Source organism: Giraffa tippelskirchi, chromosome 7 (genome assembly GCF_054371585.1).
Source record: "Giraffa tippelskirchi isolate mGirTip1 chromosome 7, T2T-mGirTip1v1.2.pri, whole genome shotgun sequence".
In the NCBI taxonomy this organism is placed as follows: Eukaryota; Metazoa; Chordata; class Mammalia; order Artiodactyla; family Giraffidae; genus Giraffa; species Giraffa tippelskirchi.
In genome coordinates this window covers 66,470,283-66,495,588 of record NC_137281.1, presented here as the reverse complement: position 1 = coordinate 66,495,588, position 25,306 = coordinate 66,470,283, and the positions used below count along the sequence as shown (strand labels likewise).

General features: G+C 41.8%; 1 protein-coding gene and 1 pseudogene across 1 annotated transcript; both read right to left on the bottom strand.

Annotated features, from left to right (window-relative positions):
* Positions 1–13,567: 13,567 nt before the first annotated feature.
* LOC145513761 (olfactory receptor 5AL1-like) lies at positions 13,568–19,925 on the bottom strand (annotated as a pseudogene).
* A 4,109-nt stretch (positions 19,926–24,034) lies between these two features.
* Positions 24,035–24,635, bottom strand: LOC145513760 (olfactory receptor 5AL1-like). The gene is given in 2 exon segments (XM_081510738.1): positions 24,035–24,406; positions 24,408–24,635. Coding segments are annotated over 2 exon segments (600 nt in total).
* Between the last annotated feature and the right edge of the window lie 671 nt (positions 24,636–25,306).

Here is a 25,306-nt window from a genome sequence, read left to right as displayed (position 1 = left end):
AGGGGATCTTCCTGACCCAGAAATCAAGCCTGCATCTCATATATCTCCGGCAGGCAGATTATTTACCACTAGCACCCCCTTGGAAGCCCATAAATTCTATGTGTTGTTATATAAATGCTTTTACGTGTAACTAAAAATCAATTAGTTAAGTTGTCAAACGTTTATCAGTCTTAAATAAGAAATACAAAGCTTAGTTAGATTTCTACTACCTTCCAGCATTTTAATCACCTAGTTCCACTTAATCCTATATATCAAATCTATTAGAGTGTAAGATTTCACTTCTAGGTCTCAATAATTTATAAATTATCTAAAGTCACATAACTAATAATAAGAATATTCTAAGTTCAAATTCAAGTCTATTTGAAGTTTGTTTTCTTAACACTTTGGATGTCACTGAAGAAGGAATTTATGGGGCCTGGACTCCATCTTAGGCCGGTTCGTGCTGATCATGTTCGGCCACCTCTCTAATGGACTCTGAACTCTGTGCTTAGTGCCTGTGGAAACGACAATAGAAGGATAAGACCCCCTCCGGACAGGGGAATCTTGAAGATTGTATCCAGGTTACTCATCACCTAAATGAAAACATACACTAATCCCCCTACCGCCGGACAGGTCATAAATTTTTTCTGTCACCCTGGGCTTATTGATAATTGATTGTTTGAACACATAACACATGAATGATGGGGTTATTGTGATTGTATTTACCTTTCCTTTGTTTATGTAAGTCACAAGGAAATTGGGGTGGTGGGTTCAGACACGTACACATGGTGTATTGGTGGGTTCAGACACATACACATGGCGTATAAAAGATTTTCACAAATGCTGGTCGGGGTCCTTGGCTAAGAGGAGACTCTGCCTTGGGCCCACCGGTATAATAAACTGCACTTCACTATCTGCATCGTCCTTCTGAGTGAGATTGTTTCCCGGAACGCGTGGCTATAACATTTGGTGCATGGGCCGGAAAACTCCTCACTTTGAGGAGACAGGTCTCGTTTGAGGCCACCCCAAGGCTTTGTAGCTTGAATCTCCTAGAGGGGGGAAGGTGCCTCACCCCTCTGGAAGAACTCGGCCTTTCAACGCCCGGTTTCTTCACTTTGGCAGGTAGTGAACGGCAGCAAGGGAACTGAGCGCTCAGGTAGGGAGGAACTCCCCTGATAGGGTGGAAGAGGGGGCCTGATCACTCCCCTGGGAGGGACCAGAAGGGAGACACATAGGAAACTGGTTTAGGTTGGTGACAATAGCCACTCGGCACTCGGGTCGATGGTCGTGCCAGGGATAAAGACAGGGAACTTAGGGTTTAAGAAAGCCAGCTAGGAGGTGTGTCCACGCTGTCTTAGGGAACGTGCCGAATGGTTGCCACAAGGTTTTAAGAAGGAGATATTGAATTCCGTGTGCTCATATTCTGCCCTCCCCCAGGAGGTACCCATCTGCTGTGTGACCCATCATCTCCCCTACCAGTGGAAACAGTTAGATCGGCTTCTCGGGAAGGCCCTGGGACAGGGAAATCCAGAGGTAAGAAAATGTGAGGAAGCGGATCTAAGGCCACTGTATTGGAGAATATGATTAAGAATTTTTAAAAAGGGTTCGATGGAGACTATGGGAAGAAAATGACACCCGGCCGGCTCCGTACCCTTTTTGAAGTCGAATGGCCTTCCATGGGAGTTGGCTGGCCACCAGAGGGAACTATGGACTTAAATCTCATGAAGGCAATCTATGCTATAGTTACGGGAAAGCCCGGACACCCCGATCAGTTCCCGTACATAGACTCTTGGCTGGGAATAGCCCAAGACCCTCCCAAATGGGCCCGTTTTTATGCTCATTGCAGGAAAGGAAAAATCTTGATGGCCCAAAAGGTAACCAAGGACAAGGAGGAAATTTTACAAGACCCTGAAAGAGATGAACTTCCCCCACCGCCATATTGGATGATGGTCCCACCAACTAGTATCACCGCGGCTGCTGGAGGCCCAACCGAAGGAACCAGTCTGAGACCGGTAAGCCTCCCAGACTCCTCAGCGTTCCCAACAGCCCCACAGGTTGAAGAGCGGCCCACTCGGCAAGCTCCAGCCTCAGCTGGAGGGACAATGAGTCCACCGGACTCTACCACCCCAGATGCTGCCTCTACGTTCCCTAAACTCTACCCTCCACTCCCGGTAAGTACTCCCAGACAAGGGGGAGGAACCATTGGAATTAAACATAGGCTCCGTTCTGCCAAAGAGCCAGAGGGAAGAATACCCTTGCAGATGCCCCTGAGAGAAGTTCAGCAACCCCCAATGATAGGGGAGGACGGCAATTATCACCAAGCTCCTGTAACCTATTACTATCAACCCTTTTCATCAACTGATATACTGAACTGGCAAAAACACACCCCTTCTTACTCGGTGGAACCCCAGGGCATGACTAGACTGATGGAGACTATTTTCCGCACTCATCGACCAACCTGGGACGATATAATGCAATTACTAGCATCTCTCTTCAGTACAGAAGAGAGATATAGGATCAACACTGAGGCAAAAAAATGGTTACAAGAGATGATCCCTGAGGGCACTGCTAACCCAGAGAGGTGGATAGAGCAAGTCTTCCCCACTGACAGACCTAATTGGGACTACAATACAGAGGAGGGAAAAATTCAGTTAGACAGATACCGAACGGCGATTATACAAGGACTTAGAAGGGGAGCCCGAAAGCCGATGGACATGTCTAAACCGGCCAGAGTAGTTCAGAAGGAAAACGAGTCACCTTCTGAATTTTACTAGAGACTTTGTGAGGCCTATAGACTCTATACACTCATAGATCCAAAAGCTACGGGCTCCCAGATTGTTATCAATTCAGCATTTATCTCGCAAGCATGTCCTGACACGAAACGAAAGCTTCAAAAGACCAGGGGGGGGGTCATATCCATGTCTAGCTCTCAGCTGATTGAAATAGCGGATAAGGTGTTCTGGAATAGGGACACAAAAATAAAAAAGAAATATGAGAAAAGGTATAAAGACGAGCAGAGGAGAACAAATGAGAGGTTTGCAATGCTGGCTGCTGCGCTTGGAAGGTCTTCCGAAGACTTTTCCGCTGCCAAAACAAAAAAAACCCCTCTGGCTTCGAGGTCAGGACAGCCCTCCAACCGGTCCCAATGGAGGCCACAGGCTCCATTACAGCCAAATCAATGCGCCCAATGCCGTGGGTTCGGTCATTGGAAGAATGAGTGCCCAAAAGGAAGAAGGGAAAATAAACCCCTCCCGGTTGCAAAACTCACTAACATAGAGACTGAATAGGGATGCCAGGGCTCAAAGACATCAAGTCCCCAAGAGCCCATGGTAACTTTAAAAATTGAGGACCGAGATATTGACTTTATGGTGGACACCGGGGCGGAATTGTCCGTGGTAACTAAACCCGTGGCACCACTGCCTAAAAGGACCGCCGCCGTAACCGGGGTTTCGGGAGAAGAAATGGTTAAGTCGTTTTGCCAGCCCAGGAAATGTCAGATGGGGGGTCACCAAGTGACTCATGAGTTCCTCTATATCCCTGAGTGCCCAGTAACCCTGCTGGGGAGAGACTTGCTCTCCAAGCTGGGAGCACAAGTGACTTTCTCTCCTGAAGAGAGACCCACTTTTCGAGTGGGCACAACAACCTACTTACTCTCCCTCTCTGTGCCCCCTCAAGACGAATGGAGGCCACATGAGCCCCCTGGAAATAAACAAGACCAGGCAACAGGGTTGGAGAGAAGGTTAACTTAGCTGTTCCCTGAGGTCTGGGCCAAAGATAACCCCCCTGGGCTAGCCAGACACCAAGCCCCTGTAATAATAGAACTCAAACCTGGCGCCACCCCGGTGAAAAAGCGTCAATACCCAATACTCTTAGAAGCCCAAATCGGGATTCTGCCTCATATCAATAGGCTAAAGCAAGCAGGCATCCTGGTGGAATGTCAATCAGCCTGAAACACACCCATCTTACTGGTAAAGAAGGAAGGAGGACAAGACTATAGGTCTGTACAAGATCTCAGACTGGTCAATCAGGGCACTGTGACTCTACACCCGACTGTCCCAAACCCCTATACCTTACTTAGTCTCCTCCCACCTAAGACAAGGTTCTATACTTGCTTGGACCTCAAAGATGCCTTTTTCTGTATACACCTAGCACCTGCATTGCAACCCATCTTTGCCTTTGAATGAGAGGACCCAATCGGAGGCAATAAGCAGCAGCTCACTTGGACCCGCCTCCCGCAAGGATTCAAAAATGCTCCAAGCATCTTTAGAAAAGCCTTGGCTTCAGACCTGGAACCTTTCCAGCCTGAGAGGTATGGATGTTGGCTCCTGCAATATGTGGACGACCTGTTGCTAGCCGCTGAGACCTGGGAAGAATGCTGGGAAGGGACCCAGGTGCTCCTCCAACTGCTGGCAAAAGCAGGATACCGAGTGTCGAAGAAAAAGGCACAAATCTGAAAAGAAGAGGTAAGGTATTTGGGGTTTGTCTTAAGGAAAGGCACAAGGTTGCTAGATCAATCTAGAAAAAAGGTAATTCTGAGACTCCCTTCTCCTAAGACTCGGCGACAAGTCAGAGAGTTCCTAGGGGCCGCTAGATTCTGCAAGATTTGGATTCCAAGGTATTCTCAAATAGCCCAACCCCTATTTGAGCTTCTGACAGGGCCTGAAAAAAATCCAGTAAGTGAGACTGAAAAACAACAAAAAGCTTTTGAGGAGCTAAGACTAGCAATCACCTCCGCCCCTGCCTTGGGATTGCCAGACCTCACCAAACCATTCACCTTATATGTGACTGAGAAAGATAAAACAGCCATGGGGGTTTTGACTCAAACCTTGGGAACGTGGGACAGGCCAATAGCTTCCCTTTCAAAATGGCTTGATAACGTTGCCACCGGCTGGCCTAGCTGTCTGCGGGCAGTAGCCGCAGTTGCCTTACTGGTACATGAAGCCACAAAATTAACTTTCGACCAGGACCTGACCGTAAAGGTCCCACATGAAGTCAACACCCTCCTTCGAGGAGATCCCCACAAATGGCTGTCCAATTCCCGGATTATTCAATACCAAGGACTGCTATGTAAAAACCCCAACCTCCATATCGAGCCTTGCCAGGATTTAAACCCGGCAACACTTTTCCCAACAGGAGAAGGTGGACCCACTCACGATTGCAAGGAAGTCTTAGAGGAGGTCTATGCTAGCCGTCCAGACCTCCGAGACAGGCCAATTTCAAATCCTGACTGGACTCTGTATACTGATGGCACCAGCCTGGTAAAGCTAGGGCAGTGAATGTCAGGCTATGCTGTAGTCACAAAAAAGACTGTTATCGAGGCCGGCTCCTTACCACAACACTGGTCAGCCCAACGAGCTAAATTATGGGCCTTAGTCCGGGCACTGCAATTGTCAAAGGGTAAAAAGGTGAACGTCTACACCGACTCCCAGTATGCTTTTGCTACTCTCCACGTACATGGGGTGCTATACCGGGAGAGAGGCCTTCTAACAGCCAATGGAAAGGACATTAAAAATAAGGAGGAGATCCTGACTCTGCTAGATGCTGTCTGGAGCCCCATGGAGGTAGCAATCATGCACTGACGTGGGCACCAAAAAGAAGACACCGCACAGGCTCGAGGGAATAGGCTGGCTGACGAGACCGCCAGATGAGCAGCTGAGGACAAAAAGGAATCCGGGGAAATCCGCATGAAAACTTTTGTCCTAGCTGAGCTACCCGAGCTGGCCCTAGACACCCCAACATACACTAAGGCTCAAAACCAACTAGCTGAAGCAGAGGGAGCCACCAAGACAAAAAAAAAAAGATGGTGGAAACTACCGGATGGTAAGCTACTAGTGCCTGAAAAGATGGCCCCCTCTCTGGTGAGCCAAGCTCACCGCATGTCTCACCTGGGACATGACAAATTAGAGGAATTGATCCGAAGGTATTTTCTGGTTCCTCGCCTCTCCTCGCTATGTAGAATCGAATCTCAAAGTTGCAACGCCTGCTCTCAGATTAACGCCGCTCCAAGGTGTAGACCAAAACCTCCAGGTATCCAATTAAAAGGTACTCTTCCTTTTAAACATCTGGAAGTGGACTTCACTGAGATAAAACCATATCGCCATTTTTGCTACCTGTTGGTCCTGGTATGTACATTCTCGGGATGGGTGGAGGCCTTCCCCACCAGAACTGAAAAAGCATCAAAAGTAGCTCGGAGCCTACTTAGGGAAATAGTTCCCCGATTTGGATTCCCCACCAGCACAGGATCAAATAACAGCCCAGACTTCATATCAGATCCGATACAAGTAAGCAAAGCCATGAATATAAAATTACAGTTACACACCGCCTACCAGCCTCAAAGCTCCGAAATGGTAGAACGAACTAACTGGACACTAAAGGAGGCACTTTCTAAATGGATTATAAAAACTGACTGTTCCTGGGTAGATTTACTTCCCATGGCCTTGATCAAACTCAAGACGACCCCACGGTCCCATGGCTACTCTCCCTACAAAATTGTGTATGGGAGGCCTCCTCCCATAATAAGACAGGTAACAACAAATATACTCCAAATAAGGGGAGACGGGATATCACAACAGATGGAACAACTAGGTAAGGTAATTAATCAAGTAACTAAGTTTGTGCAAAAAAGAATACCATTCCCCTTGGGGGAGCAGATGCATGAGTTTATACCAGGGGACCAGATATGGGTAAAAGACTGAAAACATGACTCACTGGCGCCCCCGATAGAAAGATCCTTACACTGTTGTTTTAACCTCCCCTACCACAGTTAAAAGTTGCAAGCATTGCTCCTTGGATCCATCACACCAAAGTAAAGAAGGCATACCACGCTGACTCGGAAGACGCTGAGTGGACCACCCTAAAGGACCCCACCGACCCACAGGAAACCAAGATCATTCCAAAGAAAAAAAAAAAAACGAGGTCCCAGATGAGCCCTCTCTAGGATGGAGCTGGGTAAACGACTCCTGCTACTCGGCCTCACCAACGCAGTTCTGAACCTGACCACTGTTCCTGCACAAGACAACGTCTTCATCTCATGGGCACATTCCTACGTGGACTTCCACAACTCCTCCGACTGTTGGGTATGTGGGGCTATGCTCCTGTCAGTTATAGACGGACTCCTCTGGTGGGTGCCGCCACTTCGTTATGGAGACTTTATACCAATGTGCTCCTTCTTGGAACAACAAAAGGGAACTTTCCTTTGTCTCACCAATCATAACCTTTCTTTGCTCTCCTGGTGTAAAGAAAAAAAGCCATCAATGGGCCAGGGACATGGGGTTACATTTAATATAAACACTAGTCTTATGGAGGTAACAAGAGCTTATACCTCATATATAAAAAGTAAAAAAAAAAAAGGGCTCCCTTACAAAAAGGGGACAGGCCTCCCGGTACCTTGAGCAATACTACCAGGTCTGGGATAAATATTTCTGGATGACTCCTGAAAAAAGACAGTTGATTGCTCCCGCTACTGTTTGCTGGAAACAAAAAGAACACAAAGTTAGATTTGGAGACTGCCACCTAGACCCCAAAAAGTTAAAATAGATGGGTTATTTGTCTCCTAAACAATGTAAACAAATCATAGAAGTTACCTATTACCCCAATCAGTCAGTTCAGTGGCCCGGTTCTGACTAAAAACATAATGCTGAAATCGGTTGGGTAGCCCCCAATGGGACCCAGTGGTTCTGTGGGCTTAACTTATGGCCATGGTTACCAGTTGGCAGGGTAGGGCGCTGCACACTAAGATTTGCTTTCGCCCATGGCAATATTAAGCATAGCCTACACCAACCTCCAGTAAACCTGCCCTATCTGCATGCAAGATGGACAAGATCTGTGTTCCAATGGTATGACTATCTTGCTGTCTTGTTTGTACCCTCTGTAGGGACAACGGATATCATGATTAAGGTGGAGGCCTTAACTAATTTCACTAAACAGGCCCTCTTAGACAATACAAAAGCCATTCAAGCCTTGAACGAAGAACAAATTCAAATGAGGAAGGCAATAATTCAAAATAAGATGGCATTAGACATACTCACAACCGCCCAGGGAGGAACTTGTGCCATAATTAAAGTCAAATGTTGTATATACATCCCTGACCTGTCTAAAAATATATCTACTGCCTTGGAAGATAAGCAAAATCAAGTGAAAGCCATGTCTGATGAAAATATTCCCTTTTAGACTTCGGTCCTGTCCTGGATAAAGGGAGATTGGTGGAAAACTATTGTTACTGTTGTCATAATAGTTCTAATCATACTGCTTTGTGGGCCCTGCTTCTTACAATGTCTTGTGAACTTTGCAACCCAGAGGTTGATAGCGTTCTCTCATGTGGGTGGCCAGAGGGCTAAAGTACAACATATCTCAATAAATGATGCTCGTTACAAAACTAGAAACATCAAGAGGGTGGAATGAAGAAGGAATTCATGGGGCCTGGACTCCATCTTAGGCCGGTCCGTGCTGATCATGTTCGGCCACCTCTCTAATGGACTCTGAACTCTGTGCTTAGTGCCTGTGGAAATGACAATAGAAGGATAAGACCCCCTCCGGACAGGGGAATCTTGAAGATTGTATCCAGGTTACTCACTGCCTAAGAGAAAACATACACTAATCCCCCTACCGCCGGACAGGTCATAAATTTTTTCTGTCACCTCGGGCTTATTGATAATTGATTGTTTGAACACATAACACATGAATGATGGGGTTACTGTGATTGTATTTACCTTTCCTTTGTTTATGTAAGTCACAAGGAAATTGGGGTGGTGGGTTCAGACACGTACACATGGGGTATAAAAGATTTTCACAAATGCTGGTCAGGGTCCTTGGCTAAGAGGAGACTCTGCCTTGGGCCTGCCGGTGTAATAAACTGCACTTCAGTATCTGCATCATCCTTCTGAGTGAGCTTGTTTCCCAAAATGCGTGGCTATAACATCACGACTAAAGGATATTATAGATTGCACCCTTAGTTTCTCAGTCGTGTCCAATTATTTGCAACACTTTGGACTGTACCCTACCAGGCTTCTCAGTCCATTGGATTCTCCAGGGAAGAATTCTGGAGTGGGCTGCCATTTCCTACTCCAGGGGATCTTTCCAACCCAGGGCTTGGATTTGCCTCTCCTGTGTTTCCTGCACTGCAGGCAGAATCTTTACCACTAGAGTCACCTGGAAAGCCCTAATTATAGATCATTGTGTTATTGTTATTTAGTTTGCTAAGTTTCATCAGATTCTTTGTAACCCCATGGACTGTAGCCTACCAGTTTCCTCTGTCCATGGGATTTTCCAGGCAAGAATACTGGAGTGGGTTGACACTTCTTTCTCCCAGGGTTCTTCCTGACCCAGAGATCGAACTCAGGTCCCTGGCATTGGCAGGCAGATCCTTTATCACTGAGCCAGCTGGGAAACCTAATTATAGGTTATCTATACTTAAATGTGTCATTATCAGATTTTTAAATATAATTGGAAAACGTGGTTTATAAGAAATTATATTTTAAAAATGAATAAATTCTTATATGTTCAGATAGAAATAATCTTAGGCTACGATGTAATTTATTCAATTACCCTTATAGGATCATGACATGAAATTTAAAACTTAGTGATTCTAAGTTCTTTTATTATTTTGACAGTTCATAAAAATTAAATTACTGATTTACTATTATCATTTTACCATTTTAGAAGGTGATTTTGGTAGTTACAGTCATTGTGTAAAATACAGTTTAAGGCTTGTAATGTTGTTGTTGTTTAGTTGCTAAGTCATGTCTGACTTTTTTGTGACCCTATGGATTCTAGCCCACCAGGCTCCTCTGTCCATAGCATTTTCCAGGTTAGAATACTGGAGTGGGTTGTCATTTCCTTCTCCAGGGATCTCCCCAAACAGAGATCAAACCTGAGTCTCCTGCATTGGCAATTGAATTATTCACCCTTGAGACAATAGGGAAGCCTTGAGGTATATTGTACAAGGGAATTATTTCCTCTTCTGCACTTAATTTGTAAGGAACCCATATATGTTGCCATGAGGTATCTTTAGAACCTTGTGAGTTGAATGAATTCTCATTTTAAATTCTTAAATCAGGTTTGACAGAGAACATGGTGCTTCTATGGGTTTTATGAGAAAGAAATCACACCCTCCCCACCTCCCCCACCCCGTTCCCATCCACCTCACCCCCACCCCCAGCTGCTCTAAAGTCAGTGGATGGTGTAGATGGAGAGAAAAAAGTCTGTCCTAAAGATTCCAGAAATTGGGCACCAGTCTTGCTTTAAAGCCAAGGTGTGAAGAGATACCCTACGTCCAAGGTAAGAGGAAACCTAAGTAAGACCGTAGGTATTGCAAAAGGTCATCAGAGGGCACACACACTGAAACCATAATCACAGAAAACTAGCCAATCTGATCACACGGACCCCAGCCTTGTCTAACTCAATGAAACTAAGCCATGCCATCTGGGCCCACCCAAGACGGACGGGTCATGGTGGAGAGGTCTAACAGAATGTGGTCCACTGGAGAAGGGCATGTCAAACCACTTCAGTATTCTTGCCTTGAGAACCCCATGAACAGTATGAAAAGGCAAAAAGATAGGACACTGAAAGAGGAAATCCCCAGGTCAGTAGGTGCCTAATATGCTACTGGAGATCAGTGGAGAAATAATTCCAGAAAGAATGATGAGATGGAGCCAAAGAAAAAACAATACCCAGCTGTGGATGTGACTGGTGATAGAAGCAAAGTCCGATGCTGTAAAGATCAATATTGCATAGGAAACTGGAATGTTAGGTCCATGAATCAAGGCAAATTGGAAGTGGTCAAACAGGAGATGGCAAGAGTAAACGTCGACATTCTGGGACTCAGCGAACTAAGATGGACTGGAATGGGTGAATTCAACTCAGATGACAATTATGTCTACTACTGTGGGCAGGAATCCCTTAGAAGAAATGGAGTAGCCATCATGGTCAACAAAAGAATCCGAAATGCAGTAATTGGATGCAATCTCAAAAACGACAGAATGATCTCTGTTCATTTCCAAGGCAAACCATTCAGTATCACGGTAATCCAAGTCTATGCCCTGACCAGTAACGCCGAAGAAGTTGAAGTTGAATGGTTCTGTGAAGACTTACAAGACCTTTTAGAACTAACACCCCCAAAAGATGTCCTTTTCATTATAGGGGACTGGAATGCAAAAGTAGGAAGTCAGGAAACACCTGGCATAACAGGCAAATTTGGCCTTGGAGTACAGAATGAAGCAGGGCAAGGCTAATAGAGTTTTGCCAAGAGAACACAATGGTCATAGCAAACACCCTCTTCCAACAACACAAGAGAAGACTCTACACGTGGACATCACCAGATGGTCAACACTGAAATTAGATTGATTAGATTCTTTGCAGCCAAAGAAGGAGAAGCTCTATACAGTCAGCAAAAACAAGACTGGGAGCAGACTGCGGCTCAGACCATGAACTCCTTATTGCCAAATTCAGACTTGAATTGAACAAAGTAGGGAAAACCGCTTGACCATTCAGGTATGACCTAAATCAAATCCCTTATGAGTATACAGTGGAAGTGACAAATAGATTTAAGGGACTAGATCTGATAGACAGAGTGCCTGATGAACTATGGACAGAGGTTCGTGACATTGTACAGGAGACAGGGATCAGGAAAATCCCCATGGAAAAGAAATGCAAAAAAGCAAAATGGCTGTCTGAGGAGGCCTTACAGATAGCTGGGAAGAGAAGAGAAGCGAAAAGCAAAGGAGAAATGGAAAGATATTCCCATCTGAACGCAGAGTTTCAAAGAATAGCAAGGAGAGATAAGAAAGCCTTCCTCAGTGATCAACGCAAGAAATACAGGAAAACAACAGATTGGGAAAGACTAGAGATCTCTTCAAGAAAATAGGAGATACCAAGGGAACATTTCATGCAAAGATGGGCTCGATAAAGGACAGAAATGATGTGGACCTAACAGAACCAGAAGATATTAAGAAGAGGTGGCAAAAATACACAGAAGAACTATACAAAAAAGATCTTCATGACCCAGGTAATCACGATGGTGTGATCACTCACCTAGAGGCAGACATCCGGGAATGTGAAGTCAAGCGGGCCTTAGTAAGCATCACTATGAACAAAGCTAGTGGAGGTGATGGAATTTCAGTTGAACTATTTCAAATCCTGAAAGATGATGCTGTGAAAGTGCTGCACTCAATATGGCAGCAAATCTGGAAAACTCAGCAGTGGCCACAGGACTGAAAAAGGTCAGTTTTCGTTCCAATCCCAAAGAAAGGCAATGCCAAAGAATGCTCATACTACCGTACAATTGCACTCACCTCACATGCTAGTAAAGCAATGCTCAAAATTCTCCATGCCATGCTTCAGCAATACCTGAACTGTGAACTTCCAGATGTTCAAGTTGTTTTTAGAAAAAGCAGAGGAACCAAAGATCAAATTGCCAATATCCACTGGATCATGGAAAAAGCAAGAGAGTTCCAGAAAAACATCTATTTCTGCTTTATTGACTATGCCAAAGCCTTTGACTGTGTGGATCACAAAAAGCTGTGGAAAATTCTGAAAGAGATGGGAATACCAGGCCATCTGACCTGTCTCTTGAGAAATCTGTATGCAGGTCAGGAAGCAACAGTTAGAGCTGGACATGGAACAACAGACTGGTTCTAAATAGGAAAAGGAGTACGTCAAGGCTGTATATTGTCACCCTGCTTATTTAACTTATTTGCAGAGTACATCATGAGAAACGCTGGGCTGGAAGAAACACAAGCTGGAATCAAGATTGCAGGGAGAAATATCAATAACCTCAGATATGCAGATGACACCACCCTTATGGCAGAAAGTGAAGAAGAACTAAAGAGCCTCTTGATGAAGGTGAAAGAGGAGAGTGAAAAAGTTGGCTTAAAGCTCAATGCTCAGAAAACTAAGATCATGGCATCTGGTCCCATCACTTCATGGCAAATAGATGGGGAAACTATGGAATCAGTTGCTGACTTTATTTTTCTGAGCTCCAAAATCACTGCAGATGGTGACTGCAGCCATAAAATTAAGACACTTACTCCTTGGAAGGAAAGTTATGACCAACCTAGAGAGCATATTGAAAAGCAGAGACATTACTTTGTCAACAAAGGTCCATCTAGTCAAGGTTATAGTTTTTCCAGTAGTCATGTTTGGATGTGCGAGTTGGACTATAAAGAAAGCTGAGCGCCAAAGAATTGATGCTTGAACTGTGATGTTGGATAAGACTCTTGAGAGTTCCTTGGACTGCAAGGAGATCCAACCAGTCCATCCTAAATGAAATCAGTACTGAATATTCATTGGAAGGACTGATGTTGAAGCTGAAACTCCAATTCTTTGGCCACCTGATGCAAAAAGTTGACTCATTTGAAAAGACCCTGATGCTGGGAAAGATTGAGGGCAGGAGGAGAAGGGGATGACAGAGGATGAGCTGGTTGAATGGCATCACTGACTCAGTGGACATGGGTTTGGGTCGATTCCGGGAGTTAGTGATGGACAGGGAGGCCTGGTGTGCTGCGGTTCATGTGGTTGCAAAGAGTCGGACACAACTGAGAGACTGAAATGATTTAAATCTATTCCCAGCATATCTTTAGTAACAACACAATTCTTATTTTTTATTCAAATACATCTTTTCAGTAATTTTTCTCAAGGCATTTTTTACCTCCCAATTCCTCAACCTGTAGATCAATAGGTTTAGCCTAAGAATCACCACAGTATAGAAAACTGAGGCAAATTTGTCTTTATCTAGTGAGTGGCTTGCCTTGGGCTGCAGGTACATAAAACTGAGGGTCCCTCAATACATAGTAATAGAAAACAGGTGAGAGGCACAGGTAGAAAAGGCTTTCTGTCTCCCTACAGCAGAATGGATCCTTATGATGGCAAAGACTATGAACACATAGGATATGAGTGCAATGAGAAGAGAACAGAAGACATTGAATCCTGCAAAGGCTAGTAATATCAGCTCTTTGACTCGTGTACCAGAGCAGGCCAGAGTGATCAAGGGAACATCATCACAGTAGAACTGGTTGATCACATTAGGGCCACAGAAAGCCATGCGGAATGTAGCCACTGTTTGTATGAATCCCACTAGGAATCCATAATTATGAGAGCTAGTGACCATTTGGATACGGGTGGCATATGGCCACATACCGATCATAAGCCATGACAGACAGCATTAATATTTCCCAAACTGAAAATATGATAAAACAACACACTTGAGCGGCACATGCATAAAGTGACACAATTTTAAATTTCACGAAAAGTGTTTACAAGCGTGTTTGGTGTAATAGTGGAGGAACCATAAAAATCCACAAAAGCCAGATGACAGAGGGAAAAATACATGGGTGTGTGAAGTTGAGGACTCACTTGTATTGCACAATCAAACCAGATTACCCAAGGCAGTAATCAAGTAGATCAACAATAAAACACAAAAGAAAATGAGCTGAAGCTCTGGGTTATCTGTGAGGCCCAAGAGGATGAACTCAGTAACTGCTGAATGATTGCTTTCTGCCATGAAATAAACAACTCTACAGTAAATTCCACCAGATCACACACTCTGAATAATCTTGACTCTGTAAGGAATGATTAAGTGTGAGAAGGTATCCCTGACTCTCCAGGATGTTATGCTAAATTCAGTTAAAATAGAATCTTGATAAGGACTCTGAATTATGTGTAGATTTACTTTAGAATTTACTGTAAAAAAACATTTGGTCCAGGTGTAAATTCCACTAGGAAGCTGGAAAAGAAGAAAGGGAGAATGTCAATTAAAATTTCATAATCAATACAATAGCAAAGCCTGTGTTGTACTTTTCTTTAAAGAAAAAATAAGCATTCAAGATATAAAGTGGCTTTGATAGCAAATACATTAACATAATTTCTTAAGTTGTAAATTTCTTTCACAAAACTGTCATTTTATCACTTCATAAGAATATTGTAGGAGACAGGAAGAATAAAAGAAAAGCAGGCCCCGGCAAGGGCCACAAAATAAATTTATAATTATCAATAAACTGGATGCTCTAAGGCATGAGACACTTGGAACAAGTCCAGAGGGAACAGTTCATAATCTTGAAAACAAGATATAACCCTGGGGTCGGAAAACCGACCCCAGACTGTTTCTCAACTGGTGTCTCAGAGTCACATGTTTTATGTATCTGGTGGAAAATCTATAGACAAGAATATTAGTCTTAGTTACTGATTTGTTATTGATTACTGTTTCCTAATTACTCAATGGTTAATGATCGTTTAGTTCTTTGGCCCTGAAGGCCACATGAGTTATAGTTTAACTCCCTGCATATTCTTTCATTCATGGCTGAAAGTATAATAAAGCTGGCTTGGATTCAGTTTCAGCACCTTCACCTTGGAGCGGTGTTGGTCCCCTGATCCCCGCTTTTCTCTGAATTCTTATGTCTCATTTCTCATTCTCTTGCTGTATCGCACTTTCAGAAACCCTACTTGTCGAGCTGGTCTCGACACCAGAAGTTGAACATATAGAAAGAACAGGATGTTCTTTCTATAGGTTCAGAAGAGTAAAAATTAGCAAAATCAAGCATGGAAAGTGTAAGTCAAAAATTAAAATACTAACAGCATGTATCTTTAGGGAACTAGTTTGGTATAATATTAAAAGTTTCTTCATTTTGTTTTTCTTCATATTCTATTTTTTCAATACATACATAATATTGATATTTAGGAAAATGGCATTGTGAAATTTTCCGGCTATCTTTTGGGAAAATACACACCAGTGAACAATTTTCCAGATTGTAAAATGTTTTTAAGTAATTAAGATATATGTTTTTAAGCTCTATCTTGAAGTATCAAATGGTGCCAAGTGAATAGCATTTGGACAGCATTTAAAAGAGCTTCATTTCACAGGAGCTTTATATAAACCCAAGGTGGCTTCTCAGTGCTCAAAAACTGGTACAATTGAATTTGTTCCCATCCTTTCTTAACAGGGCAGAGCATAAGTTGATATGATTTTCCTTTATCACTGTATTATCTCAGGTTACTTCACATACACTTTATAGATTTTCAACACAGTAAAAAACATGATAAAATAAATATAAAATCTCCTCCCATGTTAAATTTGGATTGACATCCCCTTGAAAACTTATCTTGGTTACTCCTTTCTCTTTCCATTCCCATCACCAATTTTCAACCAAACTTATTGGAACAGTTATCTGTCCCCAACTTCTCAAATATATTTATAACTATTTTCAGTTGTTAAGTTGTGTCTGAATCTTTGTGACCCCATGAACTGCAACATACCAGGCACCCCTGTCCTTCACTATCTCCCACAGTTTTCTCAAATTCATGTCCTTTGAGTCATTGATGCCATCCAAACATCTCATCCTGTCTCACCCTCTGCTCCTCCTGTCTTCAGTCTTTCCCAGCATCAGGGTTTTTATCAGTGAGGCTGCTCTTCACATCAGATTGCCTAAGTATTGCACCTTCAACTTCAGTATAAGTCCTTCCAGTGAATATTCAGGGTTGATCTCCTTTAGGATTGACTCGCTTGATCTCCTTGCAGTCCAAGGGACTCTCAAGAGTCTTCTCCAGCACAACAATTTGAAAGCATCAATTCTTCATTGCTCAGCCTTCTTTATGGTCCAACTCTCACATCCATACAAGACTACTGGAAAAATGAAAGCTTTGACTATACAGACCTTTGTTGGCGAAGTAATGTCTCTGCTTTTTAATATGCTGCCTAGATGTGCCATAGCTTTTCTTCCAAGAAGCAAGCATCTTTTAATTTCAAGGCTGCAGTCACCATCTGCAGTGATTTTGGAGTCCAAGAAAGTAAAATTTGTCACTGTTTCCACTTTTTCCTCTTCTGTTTGCCATGAAATGATGGGACTGGATGCCATGATCTTAGTTTTTTGAATGTTTAGTTTTAAGCCAGCTTCTTCACTCTCCTCCTTCACCCTCATCAAGAAGCACTTTCTGCCATTAGAGTGGCTCTTTGTGATCCAACAGATTGTAGCCCACAAGGGTCCTCTGTCCATGGAATTTTCCAGGCAAAGATATTGGAGTGGGTTACCATTTCATACTCCAAGGGATCTTCACAACTCAGATATGTAACCTGCATCTCTTATGTCTCCTACATTGACAGGCAGACTATTTTACCACTAGTGCCATCCTGTAAGCTGCATTTATAATTTAACAAGGTGTAATCCACCTGTCTTTCTCATTAAAACAAACAAACAAAAATTCCCTGAGCATGTTTATTATCAACGTCCCTATTTTCAAATCCAATAAAACCTGTATTTTTTGGCAGCACTGTAGCACTGAACTCTGTTGAATACAAGTTTGGGTTCTGAAGCAAAGCAGTCTTTTGAGTTTATTTGTTCATTTTCATTCTCAACCTTGGAGTCTGTTCTTATTATTATGCTTTAGATGGCATGTTCTTCATGTTCTCTCCAAAGCTCCTTCCTCTCATTTTGGCACCTTCTTGATCAATTATCCAATCCTATGTGCTCAATAGGCATCTATATGCTGATTACGAACAAATATATTAATAAATTATTTTCCAACTACCTCTTTCTGCCCCAGCTTTATATATCTAAATATCTCTCAGAAATTGCCATTTAGATATTTATCAAAGTATTACACACAGAAAAGAACTTGATCTTTCTGCACATGGGACCAAAAACTCAAGACTTGGAATATATATATTCTAGCGCAATGAACGGTCTTCCCAGATGGCGTTAGTGATAAAGAATCTGCCTGTCAATGCAGGAGACAAAAGAGACACAGGTTCAATCCCTGGGTTGGAAAGATCCCCTGGAGGAAGAAATGGAAACCCACTACAGTATTTTTGCCTGGAGAATTCCATGGACAGAGGAGCCTGGTTGACTCTAGTCCATGGGGTCACAAAGAGTTGCAATGAACAGTGTCACTATCCATTTGCTCTCCAAATCAGAGAGCAATTTCTTTTACTATGCTTTACTGATCCTCATGCCAATGTTCAATTTGCCCCCCTACTACTGATAAAGAATCTGCCTGTCAATGCAGGAGACACAGTGGATGCGTGCTCAATCCCTGTGTTGGGAAGATCCCCTGGAGGAGAAAATAACAACCCACTCTAGTATTCTTGCCTGGGACTTCCCATGGACAAAGGAGCCTGGTGGGCTACAGGTGGGGTATTCCAACAAGTCGAACATGACTGAGCAACTAAACAATGACACTAACAATTTTATCCCTCACACCTCACACAATTTTCAAATCTGGTTATATATATTGCTTTATTGGTCCAAGGACAATGATGCTTTGTTTTTGGGGGGTTTTTTGGGTTGTTTTTTTTTTGCAAATGAAACCTAACTTTTAGTCTTGCCTCCAATCTGTCTTATTTTTTTCTGTTCCTCAATTTTCAGTTTATATGAAATTTTACAGAAACTTTACTCTTATTTTGTCCTGATGGAATCCTTCAGTGTCTTCCTGTTGCCGTTTGGATAAATTTCAAGTTCTTTCTCACAGCTAACATAGCCCTTGAAAACTTCATTTCTTAATCTCAGATTAGGCATCTCCTGAAACATTTTAGTTTCTATGTCACAAGTATTCCAAATTTCTGTATATATGTAAATATGAGACAGAATTTTATACATCCTTTATTCTCTGCCTAGAACACTTTTTCCCTGCCATCATTCTTTTTATTTGCCTGATTTTCCTTCTGCTTAATTTTCTCTACTCTATTGAATCTCTCTTAGAGGATTTCAAGGGAGTTAAAGTCTTCCTTATATATACATTCTTGCAAGCCACTGATTCCTTCATAATATTCACCACACTATATTGAAGACAACTATTATGGCTATAACACATTCTGAGCTTGAACTCCTTTTGGCAAGCAGTAATATTTCTATTTCATATTCAATTTAATCTTTACCCCCAACTGTACCTAGTATACAGAAGATGGTCAATAATTATCTCTAAATGATTAAGTGGATAAAGTTATATTTTTGTAAGTCCAAATTCTTTCCCCATAAAGGGGGATAGAGCACATTTTTCTACTACCTGATACCTTTCAATACTCAATATGTCATCATTCAGTTCAACAACAAATCCCTAAATAGTTCAGCGTACCTGAAAGGAATCTTTGTGAGGCCAGTAACATTTAAAATTACCTGGGTATTTATGAGACAACTTTGTATTTTATGTATGTAGTCCCTCAGAGAGATTTCTTTTTGTACTACATTCTTTTTAACAAACATTGAAAACAATATAACTATACATACATGAACATAATTATTTAATGTTTAGTAACTGGCTCCATCTTTTGCTGAAGATTATTTCCCTTGAAATGGTAGATCACTTTTTCAGCTATGTTTAGTTAAAGAATCTAGAGTAAAGGAATATTTTAATGATCTCTTTTGGGAAAACAACTTCATTAGTTGCTATGTCTGCTTTGATTATTTGCTTTGAAGTCTGTCACATTGGCTTTATATTAAAATTATGAATTTATTTAAAATAAATGTTGTATCTATGGGCCTTGTATTTAGTAGCAGTTATTGGAAATCAGTGGATAAAAATTTCCCAATAAGTAGCTTTCATTCCTTCCTTCTGAGATTAATGTTCAAATCAATATTATGATTGACATTTCAGTTCAGCAGCAAAGATTAAGAGTATTCATTTCTTTCTCTTCAGTATCTAGAAGACAAAACATACAAATCATAGGTCAACTGACATTTCACAGAAATATATGGACCTCTCCATCCACAACTTGCTTTTGATGGCCAGCCAGATGATACTGCACATCTAAGAAGAAAAGATATTAAGAGTTTTGTTCACATAATGGGGCTTTCTAGGGAGAGGAGGGTGAACTCCCAATCTGATCTGAAAATATGGCTAGGAGGAACCAGTAGTGGTTATGGGGCTGGAGGTTTTTTTATTGTGACGAGTGAGTGGGACTGAGTGAGGATTCCCATGTGCAGGAAAAGACTTACATGGTTCGAATCTTCTGCAAAAGATGGAGCCATGGTTCCTTACTCCAGTTTTGGACTAAAAAGAGACAAAGTGGTGATGCTGGAAAGCTGCAGCTGGTAAAAAGCAAAAGACAGTTAGATACTGCTCTCCACACCTCTCTTTTTCATCAGGCTCCCCATCCTGTGATATCAGAGATAAATTTTATAATCATGTATTTAAATCTGTCCTTTTCTTTCCCAAATAAGAAAGAATCTTTCTGTGATATAGGGTGAGATTATTTGTGTAATGAAACAAAGGGAAAGAGTCAAGGAAGAGTGAGAAACAAAATTATGTGAGTTGGGAGCTGACTGAGGTTTGGACAAAGGCACCCAAGAGGATGTGCCCTCGGGGCTCCACCAGGCCTCTCTGGTGAGCACACACGGCCAGTGGGCACAGCGTCCCGACCAACGAGCCTCTCAGGAGCCTGTACCAGGAGCCTGCGAGGCTAGCCTGGACAACAGTCTGACCATGTCTCAGCACAGAGTCTGTCAGCTTGTCACCTGAAATATCCCAGGCCATGCCCAGCACACGCTGGTCCACTGTGGTCTCCCATGGGAGGAAGGGATGGCACCCAGACTGAGGAATGGCAATACTCAGAGCCCACAACCAACAACAAGCCCTGAGCATGACCAGCCTCCTGAGCCATCCTGTCTGCAGGGTTAGGGAGGGGGAAGGCCCACGGGCCCACTCATCCTCAAGGAGACGCTGGTGTCCAGGAATCTTAGCCAGGAGCTTGTTTTAAATGAGACATTCTGAATTCCCTGGAAAAACCCCCCCAAATTTGCTATGTATTAATTATTGTATTTTGGTTCCTGGGCTGTTGCCAGTGGCCTAGCTGTTTAGCCTGCCACATGGAAAGTTGCATACAGAGAGATTTGTGCCCACAGACAGTGGAAGCAAGTAGTGCTGCTGCTGCTGCTAAGTCGCTTCAGTCCTGTCCGACTCTGTGCGACCCCACAGACAGCAGCCCACCAAGATCCCCCGTCCCTGGGATTATCCAGGCAAGAATACTGGAGTGGGTTGCCATTTCCTCCTCCAAAGCATGAAAGTAAAAAGTGAAGGTGAAGTCGCTCAGTCGTGTCCAACTCGTAGCGACCCCATGCACTGCAGCCTACCAGGCTCCTCCGTCCATGGGATTTTCAAGGCAAGAGCACTGGAGTGGGGTGCCATCACCTTCTCCAGAAGCACGTAGTGGTTGCTGATAAATCTGTCTTAGACTTTCTCCAAATGGGCTAAGGTGAAGTCCCTGAAATCTAACATATCCTGACGTACTGGATTAATGCCGTGAGGCAACAGGGAAGGTCACTGAAAAAATTTCAGGTGAAAATGCATCTGCCTTTCTCAAATATACTACAAATTGGGGAAATTTGGGGGGGACTTGGGTTGGATCCTGAAAAACATATTTGAGGTTTATATGAAGATTGACCTCACCCTGTTTTTTGGAATCTTGTGACGTGTGTATGCATGCTTAGTTGTGTCCAATTCTTTGCAACCCCATGGAATGTAATCCACCAGGCTCCTTTGTCCATGGAATTTTCCAGGTAAGAATACTGGAGAGAGGTGTCTATTCCAGTGGTAAAGAATATGCCTGCAATGCAGGAGATGCAGGAGTCATGGATTCGATCCCTGCATTGGGAAGATCCTCTGGAGGAGGAAATGGCAACCCAGGCCAGTATTCTTGCCTGGAGAATCCCATGAACAGAGGAGCCTGGTGGGCTAGAGTCCATAGGGTCAGAAAGAGACATGACTAAAACAACCGAGCACATATGCAAGCATATATATATGTATATAAAATCTCCCTTTTCTTGTACTATGTGTATTCAGATGTTGAAATATAATGTTGTACACTTGAAACTTATATAATATTTTAAACCGATGTTACCTCAATAAATGAAGAATGTAAACATGTCCGTTCCTTTTATACTAATGGGAATTATGCCTTCAAGCAAGAGACTGTATCATAAACCATTTTTAAAATTTACTTCAGCTTTGAATTACCTTTTATAGATCATCACCATGAGTCTATAATATCTTGAAACATACTTGGGAAGATCTGTCTTAGGAGTTCATAGCACATAGTACATAGTGATGCAGGCACAGTGGAGTCTGTGGAAATGACCAGGAATCTGACAGGTGGTGGCTACGATTTAAGACTTCTCTGCTTGGGCCAGGAGACACTTCAGGCACAATAAAAATTATACAGTGCATACAGAGGTTGGTTTGCCTCTGTCATGCCTGCAAAATACTTGACCTCCAAACATGAAGTAATGAAATTGTGCCTAAAAGAGCTATACTTATCCTGCTAACTTAAAAGAGTTGAATACTTGAGAAGAGACCTTGGTATATTCATTACTGTGGCTGTAATTTTAAGGCTGATCATAAAGTTATGAACAAATATACAGCCATTTAAAAATATTATACAAAATTGCAATTTAAAGTTTTCTAAAAAGCTATGGTATATTGTTTTGTAATAGTTTGTAACAAATGAAAAATACAATCTTAGTAATAAGCCCTTATAAAGCAAAAGGCAGTTGTGTTAAACTAAACTTTAGGAAAGATGGTTGAATTGTTTTATTTATTTTCATAAGGAAAGATATATTGCTTTTAAGTACTACTGGCAAGAAGTTATAGCCTTTTAAAGTTACAAAGGATTATGAATTGGAACATCAAAATAAGAAATGTGTTAAAAGATATTGTTCAACTAAAGCATTAAATTAAAATTAAATAACAAATCCTAGAGGACTTATTTAACTTTTTTTTGACATAAATTCAGAGCTTCCAAAAAGATGCTTTTCTCAGAAATCTATGACATTCATGAATAAAATTAAAGACAAAATAAATGGAAAGACATATTGTGCTCGTTAGTCTTGTTAAAATAGCTATATTCTCCAAGGCAGTTTACATATTCAGTGTAATTGTTTTCATATAGTTATAAGCGTATGTTACTCAAAACAAGGACATTCTTCAAAGACCAAAGAACTTCAGTAAAAATCAGCAAATTAACTTTATTATTGGATCTATAGACCTTACTCTGTGCAGAAGGACATGCTTCCCTTGTTAAAATTCAAGTTACTGTTTCAGTCTTTTCAAGTGAGATTTTCTGTCAGTGTTGATATCAATGTCCATGTTAGAGTTTCAGAATCAACAGTTCTTTTCAAATTCCTCTTACTCTATGTATGTGTGTGTGTGTGTGTTTGTGTATGTGTGTGTGCATGAGTGTATTTTATATCATTCTAATAATTGAAAGTTGCTTTAATAATATAAAGAAGATATGATATATTTTTTGCCATGTAAGATTTACGAATTGAAGCATTCAAGTCAAAATTCCACTGTGGAAAAAAGAGAGATTTTAAGTGATCTAAAAAACAAAATTTAAACCACTATTTGCAACTGAATTTATTTCAACCTTATATCTTTCAATATTGCTGTTGTAGTTCAATCATTAACCGTGTCCAACTCTTTGTGATCCCATAGACTACAGCTCACCAGGCCTCCCTGTCCTTCAATACCTCCTGGAGTTTGCTCAGACTCACATCCATTGAGTCGATGATGCCATCCAACCATCTCATCCTCTCAGCCTTCTCTTCCTGCCTTAAATCTTTACAAACATCAGGGTCTTTTCCAGTGAGTCAGCTCTTCACATCAGCTGACCAAAATATTGGAACTTCAGCTTCAATACCAATCTTGCCAATGCATATTCAGCATTATCAGAAATTATAATTTACAAAATAATAAAAAAATAAAATTAGAAAGTAAGTGTATCTTCTGTATTAATATTAACTTTCCCTTGGTGGCTCAGGCGGTAAAGAATCTGCTGGCAATGTGGGAGACTGATTCCATCCCTGTATCAGGAAGATCCACTGGAGAAAGGAATGGAACTCACTCCGGTATTCTTGCCCCGAGGATTCCTTGGGCAGAGGAGCCTGATGGTCTACAGTCCATGGGGTTGAAAAGAGTCAGACAGGACTGAGATTAACACTATCACTTTCACTTTTTAAATATTGCAGTGTTAGAAAGCATGTTACTAAAGGTATGATCATGCAGAAAAACTATTTGTTTTTGTTTATTAATTTTTTTTTTTTGCCTCCTAAATATGAAGGTTTTCATTTAGAACATAGGTCACTTATTTTATAGTAGAATACACTTTTGCCATAGTTCTCTTCAAAGCATTTTTTACATCCTTGTTCCTCAGGCTGTATATGAGAGGATTTAGCATAGGAATTACCACTATATAGAATACAGAAGGTATTTTATTGATATCCAGGGAATGGCTTGTTTCTGGTTGTATATACATGAAGATGATCGGACCATAAAATATAGTGATGGAAGTCAAGTGGGAAGCGCAAGTAGAAAATGCCTTTTTTCTGCCTTCAGCTGATTTGGTCCTTAGAATGGCAAATAGAATGAATACATAGGAGACAAGGACGATAAAAAGAGAGAAAAATATATTGAACTCAGCAAGTGTGAACAATAACAGTTTTTTTGATATATTTGTAATGGGTTTCATGACAGGCCAGGGCAACCAAGGGTACATCATCACAGTAGAAGTGATTTATTATGTTTGAATGACAGAAAGATACGTGGAATGTAAGAACTGCTTGTAGGAGTCCCACAGAAAAACTATATAGATATGTGCTAACCACCATCTGAATACAGACCCTTTTGTTCACAACAATGGTATAGAGTAAAGGATTACAAATGGCCACATACCTGTCATAAGCCATGACTGAGAGCATATGAAATTCACAAACCACAAACATGATAAAGCAAAACAACTGAGTGACTCAAGCAGGTAAGGATATTCTTTTAGTTTCTCGGAGGAAGTTCATCCAAGTGTTAAGAGTGACCAAGAAGGTATAGCAAAAATCAACAAAAGCTAGGTGGCTAAGGAAATAATACATAGCTGTGTGAAGCTGAGGACTGACACAAATTAGCATAATTAATCCAACCCATGACACTAATTAAGTAAAGATCCCAGAAAGAAGGGCTTGAAGCTCAGGACTGTCTGTGAGTCCCAAGAGGATGAATTCAGTTACTTCTGAATTATTGTGTTTGGCCACTAATTGTGTATAGAAGCATATCATACTGTTATCTCCAGAACATCCATTGCAGATAATCTTTCACTTTGTGGATTAAGGACTTCACTCATGCTTATGTTATGGTGACCATATTGGAAAGATAAATCCTCACTGTTCAGTGGGCCATTCTCAGATTTCAGTGCTGCTTGCTTTGGATTTGAAGGGATTTGCTGCAGGCAGAAATTCCAACACACTCAGTAGTCAGGATGTTTGTTAAGGAAGATGGAATGTTTTGAATTAAAATATAGGATATCATGCATACAAAAATCCAACATAGTAAGTAGTATAGAAGGATAAATATTTCAATAGTTAAAGAG